This window comes from Nyctibius grandis, chromosome Z (genome assembly GCF_013368605.1).
Source record: "Nyctibius grandis isolate bNycGra1 chromosome Z, bNycGra1.pri, whole genome shotgun sequence".
Lineage (NCBI taxonomy): Eukaryota > Metazoa > Chordata > Aves > Nyctibiiformes > Nyctibiidae > Nyctibius > Nyctibius grandis.
The window spans coordinates 26,157,422-26,180,389 of NC_090695.1; the positions used below are offsets into that span (position 1 = coordinate 26,157,422).

Below are 22,968 nucleotides of genomic sequence, written 5' to 3' on the forward strand. Positions count from 1 at the left end.
CCTGGGTCTGTCAGGTCGGGGGGGGAGGGCCGGACCCGCAGCGCTTAGGTTGTGGGGCCGGCGGGGACAGGAAGAACGAGAGCGCCTTCCGGCGGTATGGCGGCAGTCGCGGCCGGCGCCAGAGCCGCGCCGCAAGTCCAGGCTTGGCCTTGTTAAAGCGCTTCGTCTGGAGGCAGAGGGTAGCGCGGGACCGGCGGAGTGCCGTGCTACCGGCTCGTAGCGCGGCAGGGAGGGCAGCGTCGGTTTGTGGAGCGCCAGCGGGGAGCGGCCGCTGGGGCCGCCGGCGGGGCTCGGCTTGTAAGGGACAGGGTGAGGGCAGCTCTCCCGGCCTGCCCGGTCAGCAAAGCCGAGCGGCGGCTCCGGAAGGCAGGTGTGTGGCTCGTAAGGTGGGGGGGTGGAAGTGAGCCTTTGTGCAAGCCTCTGCCTTTACTGGGAAACTCTACCACGGAGTATAAAATCGCTGGAGCGTCTCTTTAAATAAGCAGCAGCCAGCTTGGAATGCCTTTGAAGCTTCTGCACTTAGGCTTTGTGTCACAGCGGTTTTGGCGATGCTTAAAAGCTCATAGTATTTAATATTTTCTGTTATTTGTGTCCCAAATACATACTTTTCCCTGCCCCCTTCCTCCTTCAAGATCAGAAGAGCTATTTATGATTCACTGATCAGTTAATCGATACTCTAGAGCTTATCTGACCGTGCGTGTGAACTCTGATGGTAATTTTTCTGCTTTACTGTTTGCAGATTTCTTTGAGAAATATATTTAGTGTTTGCGGGCCTGCGTTTATGCTGCATTTTTAAGGCTTAATAACATTATTTTTACAGAACCGACATTGAGTTAGCCTGCAAAGCAATAACCTGAAAAATATTAACCTCATCTAGCGTGAAAAACAGTTAAGTTTCATGATTGATTTGTGTGGAAGTAATACAGTTACCTGTTCCCAGTCCTAAATGTTTTGTACAATGTTTAGTTATCTTGTCAGGCAGCAGCTTTAGAGACAGGAGCCAGAATGTTGGGAATTACGAGGAAATTTTCAGTGAACGCATTGAAGTCATCAAGTTTGTGCAATGAGGTAAAGTTTTTTCCAAATTTTGATACTTCCTCTGTGAGCAAAAGAAATACTAGGGTTTGAGTAAACATTTTTGTTTTTTTTGTCTTTCCTTTAAAAATTGGTATCCAAACAGAATGCATAATTTCATGTTGGAGTTGGACTTCAAATAAGTCAGAATGTGGAAGTGGAATTTGTAATTTTTCTGTAAAATTCTTTAGTTATCTGTGACTTTGATTACCTAACATTTGTCGTTGTAAAATTTATATTGTTTACACAAATAATTAGATGTATTTAAAATATTGTGGCTACTGGCAGCACGTTTTGATGCTATCATAGATTTTTACTGGAATTCCCAAATAATATTGGGATTGGATGTCGTTTAAACCTCGGTGCTACCATCTTCATGTTTCTGCTTCCAAATAGCTGGTATTTCGAGCTTATATAAATATCTAACAACAGTATCAGTTCCTGTAGATGTTTTGTCTAGTTTAGTTTTATACAGCTGGCAAAAATGTAGCTACAAACTAATTACTTATAATGATAAATATTCTGTGTCTTGGTTTTTTTCCTTTTAAGCATGTGTATTTCAGGAAGACAAAAATGAGAGTCATAAACATGACACACCAAAACTGCAGTCTAAGAAACTACAGTTCTCCACCAGGTATAAGTTTAAATTATTTTCTTAATAGTAAGGATTACTCTAAAAATGAGTAAGAACACTTTCTAAATGGTGTTTTATTGTATTATTTTGGTCATTATTTACAGAATTTGTTGTATGAAGGACAAACGGAGCAGTGAAAAGGTTCAAGGACTGAAAAGGAGTGTTTAGTATTGCTGCTCTTTTCTCAGTAGATGTATGGTGTAAAGCCTTTAGAAAAGATACAGATGTGTAAGAAGTCAGGTCAGTTGTTAAGTCTGCTGGAACCCCTGTCCAGTTGCCTGAAGTATTAATTGGTTATCAAGTAAATGATGATAGCTAGTGTGCTAGACAAGGGGAGAAAGATAGGGATCTGCTTAAATAGAAGTTTTACATTATCATTAGTGTATTTTCTTTGCAGACTCAGGTTAAAAGAGAGTAAAAAGAATAAGATACTTGGAAAACAAAATTTCAGTTAGAAAGTATTTTTGCTGGTTTTTGAGTAGCTACACTGAGATTGAGTGGAAATCGATTGATCTAAGGTAGTGCTGGGAGTCAGGGCTGCTTTTTCCATGCTTTTTCTACATCAAGATGGAGATGGGAAGAGAACATTGGTAACTGGTGGGTAACCAACTTCTTTTAAAAAAAAAAAATTGTTAATGGATTCAGCACGTGTATCTTAGCAAAAGTCTTCAACCTGCAGTCATGTACCTGAGAAGACTTACTCTTAGTTGCTAATGTCAACACAGCCTCTGTTGCCACGTGTTGCTGTTTCTGTGTAGTTGTCCATGCAATGTCCTTGCTGTCTACTGTATTTATCCCCAGTTTTGATGTGCTAAACACCTCAGTGTGTCACATGGAGGCTGAGCTTCGTTCCATACGCAGGAAGATACCGTGGCTTAGACAAGCAAGAACTCTCAAACTTACTAGTGTGTTATTTTGTGGTTTATTTTAGAAACTAGAAGAAAAAAGGCATTATTAGTTGGAGTTTTTATTTGGGGGGGGTGGTGGTGGGTGGTGGTGAATTTCCAGCCTGCTACTTTGCTTCTCCTAAGATCAGTCTTTCTCCTCATCGAGATGTTAACCTATAAGATGCCTCTTTAATGTCTCTCTGGTAAGAAGGATGATCTGTAGATGGTGAAGGAATGTTAGTTTAAATATTCTTGAATTCTGTTTTGCCTATCAAAGACAAAATAAAGTACTGGGAAAGTGAGTTCCTGAAACACAATTTGAATAGCTTGAGTAATTGAATTATGGATTAGTTTCCTAAAAATTTAGCTTGGCAGCTTATTTTCCAACTAAATAGGGTATGAGAGAAGAAATATCTTTCAAGAAAATACACATTTACAACTCCCCAGTCCCATGTTTTCTTAACCTCGGTAGGTTTGTGTATTCTCCCTGAGAATTATGCTATCTACATTCAATGCTTAAAGGAGAATTGACCTTTGAAATTTGTTATCTAATAGACAGTTCAGATGAATGACAGCATTACAGTTGTCTTGAACTGTGGCAAGTTTGTTATTGCTTCTGCAGAGTAAGATTTTACTGTGTTGATGATACTTTCCTGTGTTGGCTTTTTCCTATTGTCACCGAAATTGGGAATAAAACTCCTTAACGCCGGGTTTTAGCATTAACAAACAAGCATTACTTGGCTGAGAGACATGGGGGATCGCTCCACCTAACATGTCCACTGAGGCACAAAAGCACACTCGTTATATACATTACAAAAGTGAATATTTATACAATTCCTGAGAAAAGCCCACCTATTCCAAGAAACCTTATACATATGCTAATACATTATGTAATGTCTTTGCACATGCGTACTAAATTGGGGAAGGGGTCTCGGGTGGTCTCTAGTGGTCGTAATCCCCCTATAGCTGTGCTGTCCGCTGTATGACCCTGCTTCCACACAAGCGTGGTTGAGGCCTTTCTGTTAACACGTGCAGGTGGCTCCGAGGAGAAGATACTGTTCTGGTTCTTACAGGATTTATCTCTACTCCTGGCGCCAGAGCTATGAATCAAGTCATTTAAGACCTACAAAGATGTTGTTCACAGTCTTGTTTATCTTTGGCCCTTCTTTGTAATTAGTGAGGGATTGAACACAGACCTTGGATTCTCTAAGCGCAAGCAAGAGTCAGTGATAGCTATAACTTTAAGCGTTATCAGTCCCAGAAGCAGACACTGTCTGCAAAACATGCAGTTGGCTTCAGAAAGTGCAGTTATTTTAGCTGAAAGGAAAATTGCTGAAAGGAAAATTGGTTCTGTCTAAATGTTACTCAAAGTAGGCCTACTTTTACTAAACCATCTGGTATCACTATTGTTTCTAAATTAGTGCTCCTTTGAATTCAGAGTTTTTCTTTTTTTAAGAAAGAGGGAGATATTTATTGAAAATTAAGTCCATATCTTTAGAAATTTGAGGTGGTAGAGATTACGGATTGTCGTGAACTGTGACTGAATCTTTTTTTTTTTTTAAATAAGTTTTTTAGGAGTTTTCTTACAGATTTTAACAAAATTACATATATTCCATTTCTACATTGGGATCAGTCTTACAAATCATTGTTTTGTTTTGTTTGTCTCCAGGAGATGTTAAGTCTCTGCGTTCTGTCATTAATCCTCATATATCCAGGTATGTCATGCTAGCTTATTTTTTGGATGTAACTGGCAGCCGTGTTAGGTGGGGGTCTTAGTAAGGGGGGCAAGGTAATTAGGGGCTGAGCTGCCAAAGGAGTGGCTTGGAGGTGAAGTTCCCTTGGAAGACCACTTCTGTCCTGAGCGCGAATTCAGCTAGCATTAATGGTGATATGGGGGCTGATCGCAAGCCTGTGATGTGCAGAGTTAGTGAAGCAGTTTTGGAAGCTCCTGGCAAGGTACTTCATAAAGGAAGACTTGGCTGAACGGAATCACAGACAACTTCATGGGAACTTGGATGCTGTATTTGAGGCATAAAGGGTATATATGCAGTGGATTGTTTCATGCACCAGGGGTTAGGGATTGGGATGGCCGAGAGGGCGGAGGGGCTGCTTCTGTCTGTGAGGAGGGCAGATGGGTGAGGATGAGGCAAGAAGTGTCCTTCCCCTGAAGTGAAACATGGAAACCTCTTCCAAAACTCTTGAGTACTATGGATCTAAAGAAAATCTACCATTTCAGTGCTAATATGCTTCAGTATCGGAATGTACACTGTATCAGATATGCAAGAGAGGAAGAATGTTATTCATCTGGTATGCTATTCTCAGTGAATATTAATTGTTTATACAGATAACAATATCACTGAATAAAAAAATTACCACAGTAAAAGCAGTGTTTTCACTTTATGCAGAATCCGAAACATTGGCATTATGGCCCACATTGATGCAGGGAAAACTACGACAACAGAAAGAATGCTGTATTATTCTGGATACATAAGAACACTTGGAGGTTAGTATTAGAAATACTTTTTGTATTTCAATAGGTTTGAGAGATATAATAGTATACAGTAACATGCAATGCAGTTGCTGGTGGAATCCTTAGCATAGAAGCCAGTTGTTCCAAAGTTATGCTGCAATATAATGAAATTTGAATCCACATTCCATTACATTGTAAGGCAGTTGTACTTTGAGAGATCATAGGTTCATGTTTTTTTTGTACTTTTAGTGCATTGATTTGTTTAACGTTTAATCAGAGCTTCTCCTTGTTTTACTTGTTATTCATTGGCCGTTCTGGTAAAGCTGTTTCTTCAGTTCTTTTAACCTGTAAAGAAAGCAGATTAACAAAAAGTAACCGTTTCTTTTGAAAGCCATAGCACAGAAAGAATTCCTTGCTTCAACAACTTTCATAGAATTCTTCAAGATGGAAAGGGTCAGAGCAGCCTCCATTTGTGGTGCCTTTTGACCTTTTAAAATTTAATTCCCTGTTCTCTACTGTGTATGAGAATGGTAGAAGGTGTTAGGCTTGTGGGGTGGTTGAACTTGGTGGCCTGCTTGTTTAAAAACGTGGAATTGCTTCTCTTTTTATTAAAAATTTAAAAAAAAACCCTTAAGCAAAACCCACCTCTTACTTGGTTGTTTTGGGTTTTGTTTTGGTTTTTTTTTTTTTAACTTTAGTTTAGTTTAAACTTAATTACCTTTTAATTACTAAATTTACTAAATGTCACTTATATTCCATACAATGAGTGCAGCCAGCTTGTTCATGATTTTGGACTTTGCTTTAGTATTTAAGTTTCTCATGGTGTTACTAGGATTAAGAATAACAAAAAGGTTGTTGGAATTGCTTGTCTTTGACTTACAGAGCATTTGTTCCCTGGAAGGAGAGCCTGGGTAAATTAGCTGACATTACTATTTGCTGAAAAAGGCTAGTTTTCATAGCTTATACATATATAAAAGGGGCAGTATTTCCAAATCTCTCTCAGCATCTGTATTCCAAGATAATTTTAACTTTTGAATTATTTACCTACCCAACTGTAATCCTGCTTCCTGTTCACAGATGTTGATGATGGGGACACAGTGACCGATTTTATGGTACAGGAGCGAGAACGTGGTATTACCATTCAGTCTGCTGCTGTTACATTTGACTGGAAGGACTACAGAATTAACCTGATTGACACCCCAGGTACTACACTTTAGCAGTACTCACTTTATTAGGGGAGAGTAGATGAGCTGGGGTGTTGTAGAACGTAAGTCTTTGTTTTAAATATGGTGCAATATTTAATTGGTTTAACTGTGGCAGTAAAAATGCCTGTGCTTTGGCTGATTATTGTTTGTCGTGCCTAATCTAGCTTGTTTAAAGTGAGCTCAGAGATTTCCATGCTAAATTCCTCTCAGTTCTGGGATTCCAATGCAACAATCCTGTGTGTTTCAAGGACTGATGGGTGTATTTCTCTGCAAGTGAAGACAGGGCTGTTTTGACATGATTTTAAAAAAAAATTTAAAAAAATTGTAATGACCTGTTGATGTTGCCGTTTGAATTATGATGGTATAAAAGGAAGATTGTTTTTTAGGTCATGTGGACTTTACAGTGGAAGTTGAGCGTTGCTTGAGAGTCCTGGATGGAGCTGTAGCAGTGTTTGATGCTTCAGCTGGTGTTGAGGTAAAAATAACTGGTAGATTGTGTTTTTAGTCTAATGACTTAAATCAGACTGAAATAATAATAATAGTACAGAGATGTTGCTCTGTATTATCTCTTTTGGTGCTCTGATCAAAATTCAGCTTCAGGAAGCTGAGCATTTCATTTCAAGTCCTGTAGTGTACAAGAATTTCCACGGAAATAAGGGGCAAATAAGTAGGATTCCCATTAAAGTCTGGGGTTTTTTCGTTGTTTTGTTGCTGTCCTTTACAAAGGACAAATGCTTCTGGCTAGCTCCACCAGTGGAAAGAATATCTGTTAATTTCTCATTTTAAGATTTCATGTAGAAAATGAGTAATTTTCAGCCAGAATTTCTCCCTCCCCGATGGGCTATTTAACATGCCCTTTGGGGCGTTAGTGCAGAAAAGGTGGAGGAGGCAGGCTGGAATTTGACATTATAGCATGAGATATTTGAGTAGTTCAATCCTGTAGACAAGTTACATGTTGTGAAATCACTGTGTTCAATGGGACATATCTTTTTCCTAGATGAGGGATGAGAGAACTCTTGATCAGTGTGAGTCACATTATTTAACTTCCTATTGGGAAGCACTTAGATACCACCGTATATGAACTTGAACTGAGTAACAGCCCCCACCCTCAACAGCAAAACAATTAGATCTGCTTGTGGTTTTTTTTTTTTAAAAACTGTGTAGGAAATTCTTGCATTATTTCCATGTATTTCTGAGAGATATTTCTGAATCTGTACTGATTTTCACATAAAATGACAGATTTAGATTAGATATTAGGAAGAAATTCTTTACTGTGAGGGTGGTGAGACACTGGAACAGGTTGCCCAGAGAAGCTGTGGATGCCCCCTCCCTGGCAGTGTTTGAGGCCAGACTGGACGAGGCTTTGAGCAACCTGGTCTAGTGGAAGGTGTCCCTGCCCATGGCAGGGAGGTTGGAACTAGGTGGTCTTTAAGGTCCCTTCCAACCAAAACGATTCTATGATTCTATGGTATACCTGTTTTAACTTTCAGATAAAAATGTGTGTCATAAATGGCTCAGCAATACAAAAATTACTGGCAAAACCACAGTAGTTTTTAGTGTTGTATGTGTAGCCACAGAAATGCTTGTTTGTGTGTGCCTAAGTATCGTGGCAATGCAGTCTTAAGTCTCTACATGTACTGAGTCTTAAGTCTCTAGTACTGAGTTTTTTCCATATATATCCCCTGTAATGCTTAGTTTCTCTCATGTTCACTTGCCTGTATGCCTGTGTGCTCTTAGTGAAGGACAGAGAATGATGATGGCTAAGAGAAGAAATGAGACACAGCTGCTTGTGGAGTTCATCTGTGCTGCTCGATAAGATTGTTGCAGTACCTTCAGCACAGTTCCCTTCTGTACTCTGAACTCGGTCCCTCAGCAGTATTGGGGAGTGTATAGTTCAGCATCAGCATTAACGTTTCCATTTTGTCTTTTGCTTTAGGCCCAAACTCTGACGGTGTGGAGACAAGCGGACAAACATCAGATACCACGAATTTGCTTTTTGAACAAGATGGACAAAACCAGGGCAAGGTATTTAGACAGTAGTTTTAATCATTGCTAAAAACCTTTTAAGAGAATGTGTCTAATCAAGTTAAAGTTTTTCTGTTAAGCATAGAGCAAGCCAATTATGTTAATACTTACTATATACATCTTTGATTATGCAGATGCATATTTTTGTGTGATTTTAGGAGTAATGTTTGCAGTAAATAAGGAATGGTAAACCTATTTTACTATATCATTAAGTTTTGTGTAACTTAGTATCTCTTGTTTTAATATAGCTTTACATATGCTGTTGAGAGTATCAAACAGAAGTTGAAGACAAACCCTTTGCTTTTACAGGTAAGCTTAGAAATTAAATGTTTATTTGCTTTCTTTCGAATGGAACTCCCTTTCTTAATTTTTTGCAGCTGTCTAAAATCTCCACTGTATTTGCAGTTGCCTGTTGGGGAAGCAGAGACCTTCAGAGGACTGGTTGACATTTTGACTAAAGAGCAAATAATTTGGAAACCTACTTCTGATTTGGATGATGGAAAAAATTTTGAGCAAAAGCCGCTGCTGGAGGATGATGATCCCAAACTGTTCCAAGAAGTCCAGGATGCCAGAAATACCTTAATAGAACAAGTAAAGTTCTAAAGTAAATACATAATATGTTTAAAATTGTTATTTAGAACAGTAGAAAAAATGGGCAGAAAGGGACCTTTGGAGGTGTCTGGTGCAGTGACCTGCTTAAAGCAGGGCTAACTTCAGCATTAGATCAGGTTGCTCGGGCCTTGTTCAGTTGCGTTTTCAAGTCTGTAAGGGTGGTGATTACAATCTGTCTAGGTAGATCTGTCCTGGTGCTTGATCATCCTTGTAGTGTAAAGTTATTTTTGTCCAACTGGAATTTACCATGTTGCAACCTGCGACAGCGCCGCTTGCCCTTTCTTTGTGTACCTCTGAGAAGAATCTGGCTCTGTTTTCCCTGGAGCAGGCCCACCACCACCCCCATTTCAAGTAGTAAGAGACAGCATTTACATCCTGCCTTAGCCTCTCCAAGTTAGACAAACCCACCTCTTTGGGCTTCCAGCTGCACTCCAGCCACCTTAGTGGTTTTCCATTGGCCTTCCCACACTTTGTCAGTCTCTTTTGTGCTGGGGAACCTAAAAGAAGACAGTGTTTTAGATGCAGTTTCACACCACTTGCCCCGATCCACTGGCTCTCCTCTTGCCGATGCAGCCCGGTATGCAGTTAGCCTTTGACACTGGAAGGGGACACTGCTGATTCATGCTCATTTGTCCATCAGGACCTTCTGCTTGACTTCTGCAGATCTGTTTCCTAGCTAGCTGATCACCACTCTGTATCAGTGCGTGGATTTGTTCTGTCCCAGGTGCAAGATTCTGCATTTGTCCTTATTGAACTAATTTCAGATTTTCTTCACTTCCTTTCCATCTGTCAAAGACGCTTAATGCACATTGGAAACGTTAATACTTGATGGCAAAACATGCTGAATATAGAGAGTTGGACTCCCTGGCTGTACAGTGTATGGGTGAAATGGAAAATACTTTATGCTTTATAAATAGGGAACTGAAGAAAGCAGACAGTAAATTTAGCATTCAGTTGACTAACATGGCATCTTTTACGGTCTTAGATACTAAAAGATACTTGGCACATTCACAAAAGGCTTGGCAAGTATGACCCAGAACTTGCAGGATATCCATACCCTTCTGGAGTAGCAGCTAGAAGCTGGATGGGATGTTGCAAGCTGGTCAAAACGGCACTAAATATTGTGTTAGAGGCAGCTGAATACCACTGTAAATGTTCTAGATCCATCCATAAGTGCATGGGAGACATGAGAAAAGAACAGTGTAAATATTTCTTTAACATAGATTGTCATACTGTGAAGCTAAGAAAGAGAACAGAAACTTGATCTAATTGATAGGAGGTTTTGCACAGTTGACAGTTTAGAAGGGGTGAAGAATAGAAGAATTAATGGAAGTGAAAGAATAATTTGCCTGTTGAGCAGTGCAGAACATTTGAAACAGTTTGTCCAGAGTGTTTTTTCTTCTCCCCTTAGCTGGCATTTTAAGGTCCCACATTGTTTTGTGTAATTTATATAATGATATTGGAAGATTTGATTATACTTGAGAGACCCTAAGGAAGTCTTCTCTCCAAGTAAAAAGGTTTTTTTATTACATTTGGTTTGCTTATATACAACTTAGAAGTGTAGTAGTGATTACGTTTGAATGCATACTTTTATAAGCAAAAATGTGGGAGGTTAACAACTATGTTTATCTCAGATATTGATCCATTTTGCAGGAAGGGCTGCCCTCCATACAACTTTGAATAACATTGTGCAAGTGCTTAAACAGATGATGCTAGGCTTTCAGTTTCCTTTGAAACATCAGAATCAGAGATCCATTTTATATTGCTCTGACTTCAGTAAAACACATACACAATCTTGTTTTCAAAATTTCCAGGTTTTAAATGGGCGTGTTATTACTCAGCCTTTTATCTTAAGAAATGTATTGTCAGATAGAAGGCTTTGCAAGAACAGTGTTGCGTTTTTTTCCTTTGGTTTCTGGGCCCTTTCTGAAGCAGGAAGGGGTGGACCAGTGTGATAATTGAGATAACCTTGTGTTTGTAAAATATTTTTTTAATATGCTTTCTATTCTATTAGCACTCCTAATCAGAAACACTGTAAAATTTCATAGTTCAAATATCAGCCATCTTGCACACTTTGCTTTCACTTAATTAAATGAACGCTTTCCTTTATCTTTCATGTTTTAACTATTAGCTTGATTAGACTTCTGATCGCTTATTCATTTCAGTATTTGGTCAACTGCTATCATAGCCACTAGAGGGGGCAAAGTGCCTTCCTGCACATAGGGTGTCCTGGTCTATGACAGTGCAAGGGTGTATGTGAGATGAGGCTTAAGGAGTAGTTCGTTTATTTGTCAAGCTAAGTGGTACAGTTTGAAAACACAGATGAGCTCTTGGACCTACAAGCCTTTGACAGGAAGAAGGTCAAAATGCCCTGAAAGCTCGTCTGTTTTTTCTGGCTGTGTATCTGTTGGCTCACAAATGTTGCTTCCTGCTTACTTCAGACCTCGCCTTGTTTGTGGATCTGAGATACATTCATTATACCCTCCATGGCTGCGCAGGTTTTTTCAGTTTCAGGGAGGAGTACAAGCATTCCCTCTCCACCAATGTTTTGCCTGACAGCAGCTTTAGAAGTTGATTTTTTTTTTTTCCCCTCTGTCCTTTCTTGAAATCTTCATTTGCATAATTTTCTGTTGTTTCGGTTTATGGTCTCGGATGTCTTTAAAGGCTTTGTTCCTGCTCTGTTTAGCTATGTATCCTAAATAACTAAGATTTGTGACTTTTCTGTGAAACTGCTATATGCCAAATAATAAAGAGGTGTTCTGTTGAAGGTTGCAGATCTGGATGATGAATTTGCTGAACTGGTTCTAGGAGAATACAGTGAAAATTTTGACTTAATACCAGCGGACAAGGTAATTTTTACATTTCATTATTTATAAACAAGTTTTTACTGGCTGTTATTCTGAAGGGCTGGGTTTTTCTTCCTTTGGCACATGCAGATTATGATTTTGCAGACATGCATTTTTTATCAACAAAAAAAAAATTACACTCCACCTTTTGTAGTGAATTTACAGTGCTCTGTATTTAGGACAAATTATATTCAAGCTTAGTATGAATTTCATGGTATAATGCACTGACTATGATTCTTAGACATGCTAGGCACAATTTTAAAAGTAGGGTACCTTTGTTCAGGAAGGGGTTTTTTTGAAAGTTAGGCTGCTGTGAAAGAGTTTAGGGAAAGGTGAATGGAACTTCCAGGTAGACTCTCTGCAGTTTTTTTTCCGAGCTGCTGATTCTTACTAACAAAAGTAGCATCTTAACTGCTCTGAACTGTTTAGATCTTCAGACACTGCATGTTGAAAGTGGTGAGATACAACATTCTGAATGGACTGTTAGAAACTAAGAACAAGAACAGCTGCAGATCTGCATGAAATGTTTAGAAATGTTAAAAGCCGTGTCTTCCTTTTTAGCATCTAAACGTTTGGGTTTATGGTTTGGAGCTCATTAAAAGCAGTGAAAGGAGTTTGGATGAGTGATGTTATATTTGCAAACATACTTTTTAACTTTTGGGGATTTGTTAGCAATATCTGATAGCTGGAATGCAATTTAAGGCTAAATTGTAGTTCACATGTTAACAGAAAATAGTTCTTTTTTGCAGTTACAGTCTGCTATCCGCAGGGTCACACTAGCTCAGAAAGCGGTACCTGTACTTTGTGGCAGCGCACTGAAGAACAAAGGAGTGCAGCCATTACTGGATGCTGTTACTATGTACTTGCCTGCACCCAGTGAGCATTCATACGAGTTTCTGTAAGTACAAGGAGAAAAGGAGGGTCAGGAGAAAGGAAAAATAAGTAGGAAAGCATAAAAGGAGAAAACAAAAAATATTAACAAAGGATTAATATTTTTTAAAATGTTTACTGTTTTTAGGTATTAAATAACAGTAAAGATGTGTGGACATAAAAATACACCGGAGTACTGAACCTGCTTTGGTCAGTGCTGCTGGAATTGTATGCATTTATCTCCAGTTGTCAAACTTGCACTTTAGAGTTCTAAATTTTATTTTTAATCTGAGGATATTGCCATTTTACAAAATTGGGGTCTAGGGATCATCTTCAGTATTGTCTGAGTCACATGACATCTTACATATCCTACTGGAGCTGGAACTGCTTGGGTTAATATTTTTTTTGGTATAAAATATGATTTTTGAAAATCTGCCTCTATTAATATTACAATGAGAAACATTGTTTCCTAAATGAGTAGAAGTTTAGGTAAGTGTGAGTTTGAATGGACTAACCCTACAAGTATGCTTTTTGTTGTGGTTTTTATTTTGCAGACAATGGTACAAGGATGACCTGTGTGCCCTGGCGTTTAAAGTTCTCCATGATAAATGTCGTGGACCACTAGTTTTCGTTCGCGTTTACTCAGGTTCACTGAAACCTCAATCAGCTGTATATAACATTAACAAAAGTTGCACGTGAGTAAGATAGACGTGTGGGGTAGTGTAGCATTGGAATGTCTGTGAAAGTCCTGAGTAATACAATAATTTCATTTTCAGGGAGAGAATGAGCCGGCTGCTCCTGCCTTTTGCTGATCAGCAAATTGAAATACCATCGCTAATGCCTGGCAACATTGCCCTTACTGTTGGGTTAAAACAGGTAATGGAAAATACTGATACCGTAAGGGAGCTTGTTTTACTAGTGTGCTTTCTACTTCTGTGGTATTGTATCTCAGATGTATTCTTGATTAATGTGACATATGTAAACTTGCTTTATTTGAAGTACGGGTACATGTACTTCCTCTTAAAATGAAATATTACAATGTATAAATGTCAGTAATTGACCCGGGAGATGCACTGCTGATTACATGGAAAGGACTGAAAACGGGAGGTGTTTTTATTAGGGTTCTCAGCTTGTATTTATATTGTAACTCTTAAAATACAATGTAATGCCATGGAGAGACCGCCTGTGGGGAAAGAGAGTGATACTCTAAACACGTTGCCCAAAGCAACAGTTCAACTTAGGATCAAATAAGTTTGTTTCATGCTTGCTTCTAGTAGTTTGCTAATTCAGTGTTTATTGTCTGAACAGGCTGCATAGGTCTCATTTAGGCAGATTTTCTAAAATGTAACCTACTTCGGCATGCATAAGCAAATTTTTACTTAGCAATACTGTTCTTTGTGGCTTTATATCTTGACTGGTAAGTTAGATTTAAAATGCTGTGAACTGAACAAAGAAATGTTAGTCTAAATTTGAGCACAGATTTTCTTCTTCCAGATTATTTTAGTTATTTGAAGAGAGAAGTTACAATAGTTGTTTATAAATAAGTAAGTGGAGTTTAACACAAGTGGTTTTGAGGAAGAGAAATGGTCAGGGTTTGTGTTTTTGGTTGTTGGTGTTTTTTTTTTTCATATCCCCTCCTCTCCCTCTGCTGTGTCTTGTGGGTCACTGGGTGTGGATCTATAGAGTGCCACTGGAGATACCATAGTGTCATCAAAGGCTTCAGCAGTAGCTGCAGCACGACGAGCTGGAAGGGATGCTGGGAGAGAGAAGAGGTCTGCCAGTGATGTAGAGAGCCTTCTGCTGGCAGGCGTTGAGGTGCCTGACCCTGTCTTCTTCTGTACAATTGAACCTCCTTCAATGGCCAAACAACAAGGTACAATGTAGCTACCTATGGATATGATAAGATATTCTACCAATGAGATATTCAAGCAAAACCATATTCTTATATGTAAGGAACAACGCTCGTCCCCAATCTGTGCACACCTGCTTGACATGAGTGAGTTGCACAAATCTATCAATTAGTGATCTAGTAAGGCCCTTTTTGGTGTTTTGCACATGATATATTTTAGATTGTGGTTGTCAGTATCCTTTGTTATTACTACGTCAAGCAGTACTACTACTACTACTACTACTACTACTTTTCTAGTTTTTGTGTCTAGAAAAGTAGTAGTTCTTCATTTTGAAAGAAGAGATGGAGACACATCTCTCAGGACACTTTCATTTCCTTCTGTCGTGCGTAGTTCTGCTGCAGTCACACTGGTGTGCTGTACATAGTGTCCTGAGTACAAATAACCTGGAAACGCATTTTTTTCCAGTCAGCACTCAGAGTTTTATTCTATGGTGTAAAGTCTTCACTTACCAAGACTTCTGTGTGTCTAGTTAGGGTTCACCCATGCAGTGTGACCTGTGATCTTACTGCCTTTCTCAATAATCTGTACCAGAGAACTTGGTTATTTGACTCTCTTTGGAAAAACATACTTTGAACTCTGGATCTTTATTCCAACAAAGCTGAGCTTAGTTGGGGGTGAAGAGGAGGAAGGTTAAGTACCAGTGTAGTATGACGGCATGGAGCAAGATAGAACACAGATTTGGAGGAACATGTCTGCAGGCTGAGCCACTGGGTTGTAAGGTGTTCCTGCCTTGGGCGGGGCGGGGAAGGTTGGATGTTTTGTTTTCTGGGTTTTTGGTTTGGTTTTGGTATTTTTTTTTTTCCCCTAAAGACTGTAAGGTAGATAAATGCAGTCTCAGCTGTGAATTCATCATGCTGTAGCTGCTTTCCTGTAGCTGCTTTCCTCAGCAGTTAAGATAATGGGAAATCAGAAAAAAATAATTTGCATTTGAACCTTTTCTTGTTGAACTCATCTTGAAATATTTAGGCAAATCATATAAGAGTTGACAATTTTTTCTTATCTGTAAAAAGGGAGGAATACTTTTTACTGACTTGATGAAGTACTTACAGGTTCCACTCTGTCTTCATACATGTACAAAACATCACTCTGAAAATGGTATTTTTAATAATTAAAGAAGCACTCTGTAGAGTGCAGTTCATTTATTGGGGAAATCAGAAGTTGCAAGTTGCTTGTAATTTGAGTTGACTTTGCTTGCCAAAATCTGTACTTCTCTAGGTTCCTTTTGATTCCTTCTGAGAATAAGATTTGACCTTATGAGGAAAGTCATGTTTAGACATTAATTGTGATTCTCAAATTGCTGACGTCTCTTTAGATACAATGTTTGATATTTATGTACAGAGTTGGATAACGCATTGAGCTGCCTTCAGCGTGAAGATCCAAGTTTAAAAGTGAAGCTAGATCCTGACACAGGACAAGTAAGATGAATCTTCTATTGCTCTCCTTATAACCAAATTTTATTTTAGAACTGTCAAGACCACCCTTCAGTTAGTTCACTTACATAGTGAGATCTTCTTGAACAAAAAGGACTCTAAATGTTCGTATCATATATGTACAAAGCTCTGTGCATCAAACTGAAATGGTGCACTTGTGCTTTACAGAGTAGAGGAAGTCATCCAGTGCTCTGCATGTTTTTGACAGTTCTGTATTTAAAAAAGTTTGAGTTATCTTTAAGATAATGTAAGATGACGTTTTTTATAGTGGTCACAGTAGTGGCAATTACCCTCTCACTTATATGGTGTTTACGTCAGATGACCTAAAGCAGTCCTGCTTTCTCTCTAGGCTCCTTAGAATTTGAAATATTCCTAAGAGACAATATTAAGAGCATGCAAGTCCTTGCTTAAACAGTTCGTATTAAAACCTGAGTTTTGCATGTTTTTCCTCTTCTAACTCTCCTCTTACTAGACTATTCTTTGTGGCATGGGAGAGCTACACATAGAGATCATTCATGACCGAATCAAACGTGAATATGGAATTGAGACTTACTTGGGACCTCTTCAAATAGCATACAGAGAAACCATCCTACATGCTGCCCAAGCTACAGGTAAAGTGAGTGAATGGAAGGAACATCTTGTTTCTGGTTTTGTAGCTTGATGTGCTTTAAACTATCTTATGAGTAACTTTTAGATGAATTTTATGTATTAGGTTTTTTCCCAAATGGTTGTTTAACTTTTTTTTTTCCTGCAGATATATTGGACAAAACAGTAGGAGATAAACGACACCTTGTAACTGCAGAGTTAGAGGTTAGGCCCAGGTTAGGGAAGAGAGCAACTACAAAACCTGTCATCGAGTATGCTGTGGGTGTCATTGAAGTGCTACCCAAAGAACTCCCAGGAGCTATAGAAAATGGAATCACGAATTCATGCGTTCAAGGTAAAGAAAACAGTATGACAGGTATACTGGTCTGACATTTCTGTAAGAAGCAATTTAATACGTTTCTAGGAGGAAAAACTCCTTGGTAGCTTGAAAACTAAAAGATAGTACATGTTAACATTAGATGCAAAGGAAAATTCTGAAATTTCCTTAACTACAAAAATTGCCGAACACTCCTTTCCCTATGCCAGGAATGCAAGTCAGCATGCCTTTGGTTTTAAGGTTGATTTCTTCTCAGTCACTCAACAGTGAGCTTGGGGTTCTTTTGGTTTGTTTTTTAATCTGGTATGAGATAAGGCATTTATTTGATGACATCATGTAAACCACAGTGATATAACAGAAGTGGTTTCAGAGGCCAGCATGTACATACCACACTCTGTTAGTTACTGACACTTGTTTATTTTGAAATATGTTAAATCCATGAAAGTATAAAATAAAAATCCTTAGCTAATTGCAGAGTATAGGCTTTCTAAAGGACTAAAAGCATCCTTTTAAGTTTGATTAAAAATAGGAAGTATTTAATAACTTGTGGCCAAAGAACTCTCCCCGACCGTAAAATTAACAGGCAGTGGATTGATAAATGAGAATTACTCCGGAAGCAGCAGCATGAGGCATTTTTTTTTCCATGTTGGAAAGCATCTCTCATCTCTAGCTGTGGAATGAGTCTTGACTGTGCTTTCTTCACACTCTCTGAAGACACTTCAGAAATGTGCTGGCTGCAGCCTACAGTTCATACCATTAAGTGCTTTTAAAATAAACAAATCTGGCCATGGTTGAGAGTCCTAGGTTGGAGGGAGATAACCCACCTAGGACACAAGATGTGGTTCATCCCTCATGGAATTGAGTTAACCCTGCAGTTTTGATAGTGGGTTAGTATCGGGCTTTGCTGTGATCACATGGTGTTGAAAAGGAAAATACAGAAGATATTCTGGCTTCTGGTTAAAGAAAAGGTTTCACTACTTTTTCAAAAGAGGTCATTTCAATAGACAAGTTTTAGATATTATAATGTATTAGAAAATAACTTCATTTTTGGGAATGGTTGTATGGATGAGCACACTTGGGAACTTCTGGTTTAGAAAATTATCTTTGCTTTTGGTAAAGAGAGGAAGAAAGCATGAGTGTGCATTCCTTTGTCTCTTTAGGCAAAGCTAGGTAATGATAAAAATCACAAAACGAGGAACAAAACCAGTAGTCATGGGCATGTGTCTTAATATTCTGAAAAACGAATGTGCTTTTTTCTTTTTTTTGGTGTTTTTATTTTTTTCCCTAGGACCCTTGCTTGGATTCCCAGTTCAGGATATAGATGTGACGGTGCAATCACTGACGGTGCATCCTGACACCTCCCACACAATGGTATCAGCCTGTGTCTCCCGTTGCATGCAAAAGGTACAGTGGAACTGTAAGCTGCTGTAGAACATAGTAGCACAATACACATATATTTTCCCAGTAGTGTATCAATATCTGGTAAACGTACTTCTCTGACAGCATAATGCCCTCACTGGGACTTCATAGGTTTTGGAAGTAGAGAATTTGAGAGGCAGTGTTAGCTTGAGTTATGTAAGTACTATGTCAATTTTCTAAAAAAAAACCCAAACCAAAACAAAACCTAACAAAAAAGAGTCAACATAACTGTACTTCCCTTCCATGTAGGCTTTGAAAAGAGCTGGTATACAAATACTGGAGCCACTGATGAACCTTGAAATCACAGTAAGTGAAGATCATCTCAGTGCAGCACTCGCTGACCTTGCACAGCGGAGAGGCAGTATTCAGGAAATCCAGAGTCGTCAAGATAACAGAGTTGTGGTTGCTGCTGTTCCACTAGCAGAAATGAGGGTATGTTACTATCTTGTAAAATGCAAATCTAGTCTTTTTTTATATGCTTAAAGTTCACTTTTCCTGTTGTTACAGATGAATAACTTTGGAATGGATGTTTTTTATTCTGTTTTAATTGTTGAAGATCTGAAGCAAGCGCCCACAAATCTAGTAGTGTTTTTGTGCCTGATTCAGATTGCTAAACCAGCATGTTTTCAACTGGAAGTCAGAAAAGTAGTAAATACTACTAAAACAGGTTTTACAGAGACTAGTTTTTTAAAGAAGTATATTATTAGGTTGACACATGCATGCATTGCACTTTTAATACAGTAATATAAAAAAATGAACTTACTAGTATGTTGCAGTATACTTCTGACTCCCTCTCTCTCTCTTTGTGACCCAAGCAGCTTTCTGTGCTAACTTATATTCCTTTTATCCTAAACTGAGTGACACATGCTCTCCCTTTTGTCCAGGGCTACTCAACAGTTTTGCGTTCTCTAACATCAGGCTCAGCAACCTTCACTTTGGAGCTTGCCAGTTACCAAGCCCTGAACAGTCAAGAGCAAAGTGCACTTCTTCAGAGGAGGATGGGGTTGGTGTGATCAGTTTACTCTGTAGAAAAAAAAAGATATTTTCAGGAGCCTATTTATGTACACCAGTACATTCTTCTGGGACCAACTGGTTGTGGTAAATTATGAATTAGCAGCTGTATGAGCAGACTGTGCTTTTAACTGTCCAAGGAAAGGTTCAAGAGACTGTGTTCTTCTGGCACAGCCTTGTAACTGCACAGCAGCTGAAGGAGAGATGCAACCACAATTTGCTGCTTTGCAAATTCTTATCTTAGAGATATCTACAATGAGAAGTGATGGAAATCCTCTTCATAGAAATGAGCACTAAATGCACCTTAAAGTTCTGGCAGTCTGTATCTTGATTTGTTTTCACTGAATGAAAGAATATGGTTAATAAGCATTTAAAATTGTACAACTGTAAGTATTACTTCCTGTATTGTTACAACCAAGTCTGAACTGGAGTTCAGGACTGAGTGTAACCTCTACCTGAGTGGAATGGATGCTTCTGCAAATTGAGTAAGATCTGTGTAAAAAATACAGGAAAGGCAGAGTTATCCCAGGATGAGGATCCCTACCTTACCACCTTGGGGTATGTTGAGGGAGGATTTTTTTTTTTTACCTTTAGGAGTGAGTGATTTAAGCTGTAATGGTTCTGATTTGCTGTGTGTTACAAGTCAGTTCTGATTTGCAGTTATCTAGTTACATAGAACAGTGGCAAATGATAAGATACTTTGAAATAAAAAAATAGTTTGCTCTTTATTTAAGTAACATCTTACCTTTATTTTCCTTCAACTCTGGAATGTAAGAAAACTGGAATTGGTAACTCTAGGGTATCAAGTTTCAAGATTTCACAGTGAAGAATCCTTATTTCTAATGAAAGCTAAAAAACATAAGTTTTACTCCAAGAAGAATGTCAAATAACTTTATTTTGAAAGTCAAAATCTTAAGTCTTGAACCATCAAACTGCTTGTACATATATTCATACCCCAGAGGCACTTCAGGTTATTGACTAGAAGTCTTTGCAGCAGTTACTGCTCTCTTGCTTCATGGGCGCAGTATCCAACAAACACAGGTTCGGCCGCTATGCCACGGCTGTTAAAATAAAGTGGAATGTGTTTGATTATAATCAAACACCTGGGTGGTTGTGTAGGCAGGAGGAGAGATACCAGCACTCTTATTTTAATCTTTGTGTAAACAAAACTACTTCCAAGAAATAACAGATGGCCTATTTATGGAGTGAAAAGGGGCCTTAATTCTACAGTTGATTGTACTTCAGTTAGGTACAGTTTTCTGTGTCCATCAGATGTACCAGGATATTAGAAAACAGGTTGAAAAGCTTAAATTCAGGGGCTAGTTGTCTTGATGCTCTGCAAAATCTATTGCTTTTATTCAAGAGAAGTCATAAAAATGTGAAAATATGAATCAGTTGACATTTGCACGCTCCTGCCCTAACTCCAATGTTTCCTTCATATGCAGCTGTAACTGTAATTTTAATTTTTTACAGAGACAGTTTTAGTAAACAGGACTTCTTCCAGCTACACTAACATAAATTATTCTGTTCTCATGTGGCTTTAAAAACAAAACAAAACAAAACATTTTGACTATACCTACTTTAACTCTGAAACATCTTTTTATACTATATTACTGTACCATCATATGATACAGTAATATAGTATAATATGAGCTAGATATTACTGCTACAGTGATTTGTAGGATGACATGTACTGGTGCTTAAATTGCACTTAAGAGCTGCAGTGGAAGAAACTGGATAATGAAATAGCTCAGCTGAACTATTGCTTGTCCCTAAGCAAGACTACCTCTTAGTAAAAGACAGTGTTGTTGTCTAGGTCTCTGGAATATATGCTCACCTGTTTATTTCCCTTCTCCCATCCCTTCAGCCTATTTCTCTGCAATTTGGGCTGCTGTATCCTCCTACAGGAATCTGAGTTTAGATCTGAATAGCAGCTATTGCTTTCATGGTACTATTTGAACAGCAGTGGCATCAGCCTTGGATAGGCAGAGCTACTTGTTCTTCCAAGGACCTTGATCTAGCTCTTACAAAGTTCTACTTACCCATTCTCTCACTCCCTGGTACCCTGCTGCAGAGCAAGCCCAAGCTTTTCTACTTGGAAAGGCTCCTTGGCCTACTACAGCTCCCACAGTCTATATATACCATGTATAAGAATGTGAGTAGGGACATAGTCCTTTGCCCACGCTCTAAGACTTCACAGCAGCCTGACTGATTAAATCAGCAATTTGAGTTCACACAATGCTAAGGAAGCCCTATATACATGAAAGGCAACGTAACTGCAGCTCCAAGGAATGCTCGTTTCATCAGCGGAAAGGGAATGATTTCTCTGTAATGTTTTTCTGGTTCAAAGCCTATATAAAAGGAATCATTTTCAGGAGGACATGCTCTTTTATTGAGGTAGTCTGTTCATAACAGGAATTGTCCACTGTAAGTTTATATGCCAGCAAAGCAGTTTTAGCACCAGAAAGTAGTTTAAGGAAAAACTGTGCAACAAGTACAGGGAGTAGTCCTTAGTCGGCCCCTGCATTTTGCATCTCTTGTGCTAGCACTACCCGAGCAGCTACAGTCATCTGGATCAGCTCCCTATACAGCAATACAAGTGCCAGCATTAAGGATGAAGATGCGGCAAGAGTTAACCAGGTCCAGGAACAGTGTGACTTAGATCACTGTAAAACCCTAATCCTAGAGGTACAGGCACTGTACACATCACAATGCAGTTGTATCAGTGTTTTCTCTGAGCCCCATCAAGAGATGTAGCATCCTGTTAAGTGATAGGATGTAAGTCTTTTAAAGCCCTTTAATCTTGTTTTTAACATGTATTTGTTAACTCTCTCTTAATGTAGCTGTTTTTCTCATGACTGAGATGATAGATAACACAATTTACATATAACTATTTTCCTATAGCATTATTTAAAGTCAGCTTGAAATAAACCCAAGTCAAAACTTGTGAGTCTTTCAGTCACTCTTAACTCGATTAATTAAGGACCTAGTTTGTACTGTAAACTAAAAGTCATTGATTCCAACAGATAATCACGCTGAGACAGGAACATGAGCAGAGTGCTTGAGTTTTGAATGCTGGCTGTAACTGCCATTATATCTTGTTCTCTAAAAAGCTGATTTGTATCTACCTTGAAATACTTCTTCACACTATTGGGATTTTCAATGATTTGTCATAAATTTTTGTAGAGAAATTAAATGGCATGTTGCATTCTTGCTGCAGTCCAACTTTGCAGCAGCATTTGGGAAAACCTAAAAGGCTCCCTGGCTGTATACTTTTAGAAGTGGAGTCAAACTTGGACTCGAGACCTGGAAATTATTCATTTCTACAACTGTGGATATACAAAGACAGCACTAGCAATAATTAACCAGTAACTTGTCTAGGTAGTTTTTAGGAAAGAACTGCAGAGAAGAATATGTTATGAACTGACTTTGTTTACAGTCACCATAAATAAAATTTAATTCATCAGGGACTCCTTATCCACCCCTTTCAGTCTGTACCCTACCTGAAACAATAGCTCACTCCAGCTCACTTGGAGCTGCAAACATGCTCCACTTGATTGTGTGCTGCATGTCTTTGTTATTTATGTATTATAAATAATTATTAAAAATTTTTTAAAAGTCTACTTTTTCTCTTGTGTGCTCCGCCCACATAC

The 22,968-nt window shown here is 38.6% G+C and overlaps 2 protein-coding genes across 6 annotated transcripts in view; one reads left to right on the forward strand and one right to left on the reverse strand.

The window, feature by feature from the left end:
• The first annotated feature begins 99 nt into the window (after positions 1–99).
• Positions 100–22,936, forward strand: GFM2 (GTP dependent ribosome recycling factor mitochondrial 2). 3 transcript variants are annotated; one of them, XM_068424170.1, is made up of 21 exons: positions 100–370; positions 967–1,068; positions 1,624–1,708; positions 4,265–4,310; positions 5,001–5,098; positions 6,143–6,268; positions 6,657–6,745; positions 8,207–8,295; positions 8,544–8,604; positions 8,701–8,886; positions 11,676–11,756; positions 12,503–12,651; positions 13,178–13,318; positions 13,400–13,499; positions 14,307–14,496; positions 15,872–15,948; positions 16,436–16,574; positions 16,718–16,903; positions 18,174–18,289; positions 18,554–18,736; positions 19,189–22,936. In XM_068424170.1, exons 2-21 carry the CDS (start codon positions 1,006–1,008, stop codon positions 19,315–19,317), a joined length of 2,334 nt encoding a protein of 777 aa, XP_068280271.1. In that variant the 5' UTR covers positions 100–370; positions 967–1,005; the 3' UTR covers positions 19,318–22,936. The 3 variants fall into 3 exon arrangements, 2 of the variants coding, with proteins under 2 accessions (XP_068280271.1, XP_068280272.1); XM_068424171.1 differs by having other exon boundaries at positions 18,174–18,256; XR_011050193.1 differs by lacking the exons at positions 16,718–16,903; positions 18,174–18,289; positions 18,554–18,736; positions 19,189–22,936 and having other exon boundaries at positions 15,846–15,948; positions 16,436–16,523.
• The window catches only part of HEXB (hexosaminidase subunit beta), a 31,217-nt gene continuing 13,524 nt past the window's right edge, over positions 5,276–22,968 (reverse strand). Inside the window, exons 14-15 of one of the 3 annotated variants that reach the window (XM_068424172.1) lie at positions 9,316–9,404; positions 5,276–5,410 (exon numbers count right to left, since the gene is read on the reverse strand). In XM_068424172.1, the coding sequence (XP_068280273.1) occupies positions 5,406–5,410; positions 9,316–9,404 (94 nt within the window). In that variant the 3' untranslated portion in view covers positions 5,276–5,405. Of the gene's footprint in view, positions 5,411–9,315; positions 9,405–20,137; positions 20,155–20,192; positions 20,377–22,968 lie in introns of those variants that run through there. The other 2 variants (XM_068424174.1, XM_068424173.1) reach the window with 2 other exon arrangements.

Excerpts from the sequence above, each read along its gene's own strand:
- GFM2 (XM_068424170.1), top strand. The coding sequence starts at position 1,006 with ATGTTGGGAATTACGAGGAAATTTTCAGTGAACGCATTGAAGTCATCA. Across the intron at positions 1,069-1,623 it reads CATCAAGTTTGTGCAATGAG|CATGTGTATTTCAGGAAGAC; the intron begins GTAAAGTTTTTT and ends TTTCCTTTTAAG. Across the intron at positions 6,269-6,656 it reads TAACCTGATTGACACCCCAG|GTCATGTGGACTTTACAGTG; the intron begins GTACTACACTTT and ends ATTGTTTTTTAG.